The sequence below is a fragment of the Pteropus vampyrus genome, unplaced genomic scaffold, assembly GCF_000151845.1.
Source record: "Pteropus vampyrus isolate Shadow unplaced genomic scaffold, Pvam_2.0 Scaffold666, whole genome shotgun sequence".
NCBI lineage: Eukaryota > Metazoa > Chordata > Mammalia > Chiroptera > Pteropodidae > Pteropus > Pteropus vampyrus.
Window position 1 is genome coordinate 77,749 of NW_011889447.1, and position 2,869 is coordinate 80,617.

The 2,869-nt window shown below is 52.7% G+C and overlaps 1 protein-coding gene across 1 annotated transcript in view; it reads right to left on the reverse strand.

Annotated features, from left to right (window-relative positions):
• Positions 1–518, reverse strand: part of LOC105309073 (2-hydroxyacylsphingosine 1-beta-galactosyltransferase-like) — a 25,726-nt gene extending 25,208 nt beyond the window's left edge. The window contains exon 1 of the mRNA XM_023525999.1: positions 6–518. Within this exon, the coding sequence (XP_023381767.1) occupies positions 6–518 (513 nt within the window). The remainder of the gene's footprint in view (positions 1–5) is intronic.
• Between the last annotated feature and the right edge of the window lie 2,351 nt (positions 519–2,869).

Below are 2,869 nucleotides of genomic sequence, written 5' to 3' on the forward strand. Positions count from 1 at the left end.
GGCGCGGGGGCGCCCACCTCGGCGGGGTACCAGAGGCCAGTGGAGAACACGGCGTACTGCACGCCCAGGACGTGGGCCATCACGAAGCCGCACATGTCGTTGGGGTCCACCAGCAGCAGGTCGAAGCGCTCACGCAGCAGCGCGCTCACCAGGCCGTGGTTGGCCAGCATCATGTCGCAGTTGCGGGCGTAGTGGTCCAGGATGTCCAGCAGCTCCAGCACCGTGGGCCTGCCCGAGAAGATGCTGTGCATCTTGGCCTGCAGGAAGGCGTCCGAGGAGGAGCTGTTGAAGACGCCGGGGTAGCGGTGCAGGCCGTAGCTGGGGGACGGCGCCAAGTCGCGGCCCTCGGACAGCAGGAACACGGTGCGGTGGCCCCGCTCGTGCAGGGCCTCTGCCAGCGTCCTGAAGATGTACATGTGGCTCTCAAACATGATGGGCGGCACGATGACGATCTTGGCGGCCCTGGCCAGCCCCACGGCGCCGCACAGGAGGACGAGGTACGGCGTGTAGGACGTCATGGCTGCAATGACAGCAGAGCACACTGAGAACCCCCGTCCCGAGCGCCTAGAGAGCCACTGCCTCCCCCCGAGGACGGCTTTACAAGGGCCCCGAAACGTGTGCTGTCGCCTCCTTCTGAAAGGTGACTTCCTAGGTACAGACCCGTCTGCACAGCAGCTGGACCTGAAGTGAAGCTCAGTGCTGTTGAGCACCTGCCTCAGCACCTGCCTGGCTCCAACAGCCTGGGGCACCGTGTACGAGACCCACTGACTAAAGCATCTCCTCCTGAATGACAGCTGTGACGTCCGTGGCACATTCGTCCATCTTCTGGTGGACGTGAACGGCAGCCCCAGAAAGCCCAGCCACACTGGTTCCCTATTTAAAGCATTTCGCCTCAGCTGCAACATTCCCAATGACGACCAAAGAAAGACTGATTTAGAAAATTCTCTCAAGTAGTGCTTCTACAGAGGAGGCATCTTCCACAGGACACGTGTGTCTGCCTTTTACCCACGTGCCTTCAAGTCCCCTGGCAGCCTCTTGCAATTTACATCAACTTGCTGACTCGTTTTGAGGCGCTGTCCAGAATGGAGCCTTTTAAGGGCAAAGTTCCAAGAGGGCCAAGTGACCTCAGTGACTGCTCGTGGAAGAAGTAAGTGGCTGACAGTGGGTATGTCCTGTGCTGCACCTACGACTTGGAAGGTGGCTGCACACCTGACAGTAACGTCACCCAACCCTTCACTCTAACAGATGACGGACAACAGAGTCATCCACTGTCCTTCTTGTAAGTACCCAACCTGTGGGCGCACATCAGTGCGCACTGTCCCCACCTTCCCTAACATGATGTAAGCTCACCGAATATAATAAATGTGCCTCCAAATAGACAGTCTGCACAGCAGCTGCTCGTGCGAGCTGGACACTTTTGCTTTAAGGAATAGCTCAAAACAGACTGCTGTGCATGTCACCAAATATCTACTTTCACACGTTATCCTACATTCACCATCCTATTTGGACAAATCCCCACTATTTAAAAATGCAGTTGTAACAATTATACCTTCTCAAAATTCAAACACGGCAAATAACCTAAAAAGAAAAAAGAAAAAAATAAAGAATCAGTAGCAGACAAATGATAGATGAAACCATAAACCACATTATATTTCCTGGTGGTTTTTCCCTCTCATTCCAAGGAAGTTGTCAAACCGTTCATAGGTGAGTTGTCCCTGTACCATTAAGAGTAAACTGAAATGACACATATTGTAAACACTTTTAAAATAAAACCGTATGTTAAATGTTGCTTGAATATGAGAGCCTTAAAAAATAAATTTGGAGAAAATGCAATCTCTATAGCAATGAAGTGAGTTTATGCTCTGATTCCAAGGTCAGTGGCGGGAGGAGCGAGTGGCCGGCCTCGGGGGACCTCCCAGGCCTCCATCCACGGCGCGGCCTCCCTGCGGGTCCCTCTGCTGCCACATTCGTCTAACTCCCAGGAAGAATCAGAGGTTTTAGGTAGACACATTATGAATTGCAGGAATGAAATTTATGCAAAAACAGGTATTTCACCAGCTGTCACTGCCCGCCTGTCCAAGAAGACACAGCGGACGGGAGCTGTGTGTGCGCTGAGCTGAGCGGACGGGCGGCCGGTCCCTTTGGCTGCAGTCGAAACGGCTGCTCTCTCTGTCCAGACAAGTGGAAGCAAAGCCGAAAGTAACAGTGGGAAAAAAGTCCTGTCTCTGTTTCTTACTTTATTTTTCCTTTTTTATTTAATATTTTATTTCAGTAATTACTACAAGATAAAAATAGATTGCTCAAAATGTTTTTTTGTTGTTGTTTTAATGCATAGCTGCTTCCGTCCTGGAGGAAGAGTGTCCAGTAGAACGTTCCGTGATGGGCGGGCAGTGCCCTCACTGTCCAGCGAGGGGGCCTCCGCCCGTGCACGGCCGCAGAGCAGCTGACACGCACCTGGCATGACGGAGGAAAGGAAATCTGAATCTATTTAACCAGCACGTGTGGCTTGTGGCAGCTGTTCTAGAATAAGCTGAAACAGGGGGCACACATCTGTACGCAGATTCCACAAGTAACTGTTCGGAACACCAATGCTTATGTGGCCAAGTACTTTCGAACAGTGCCTGCTATGTGGCCATGTGTCTCCACAAAAAGTGCTGGTTACCGACAAAGTGACACTCAGACGGCGTGTTAGTCTCCTGTTCAAACAGAAGCAACAGTGAAACGCGATGACAGCCTCTGACCCCTAAACGTCGCTGGGGGATAAGGGCGCGCCAACACAAGCCCCACCGGCCCGCGAGGTCTGGCCGGTCCAGGATTTCCCGAGTGTGTCTGCTGAGGCACTGGACTTTGTCAGCCACAAACCTTCTGC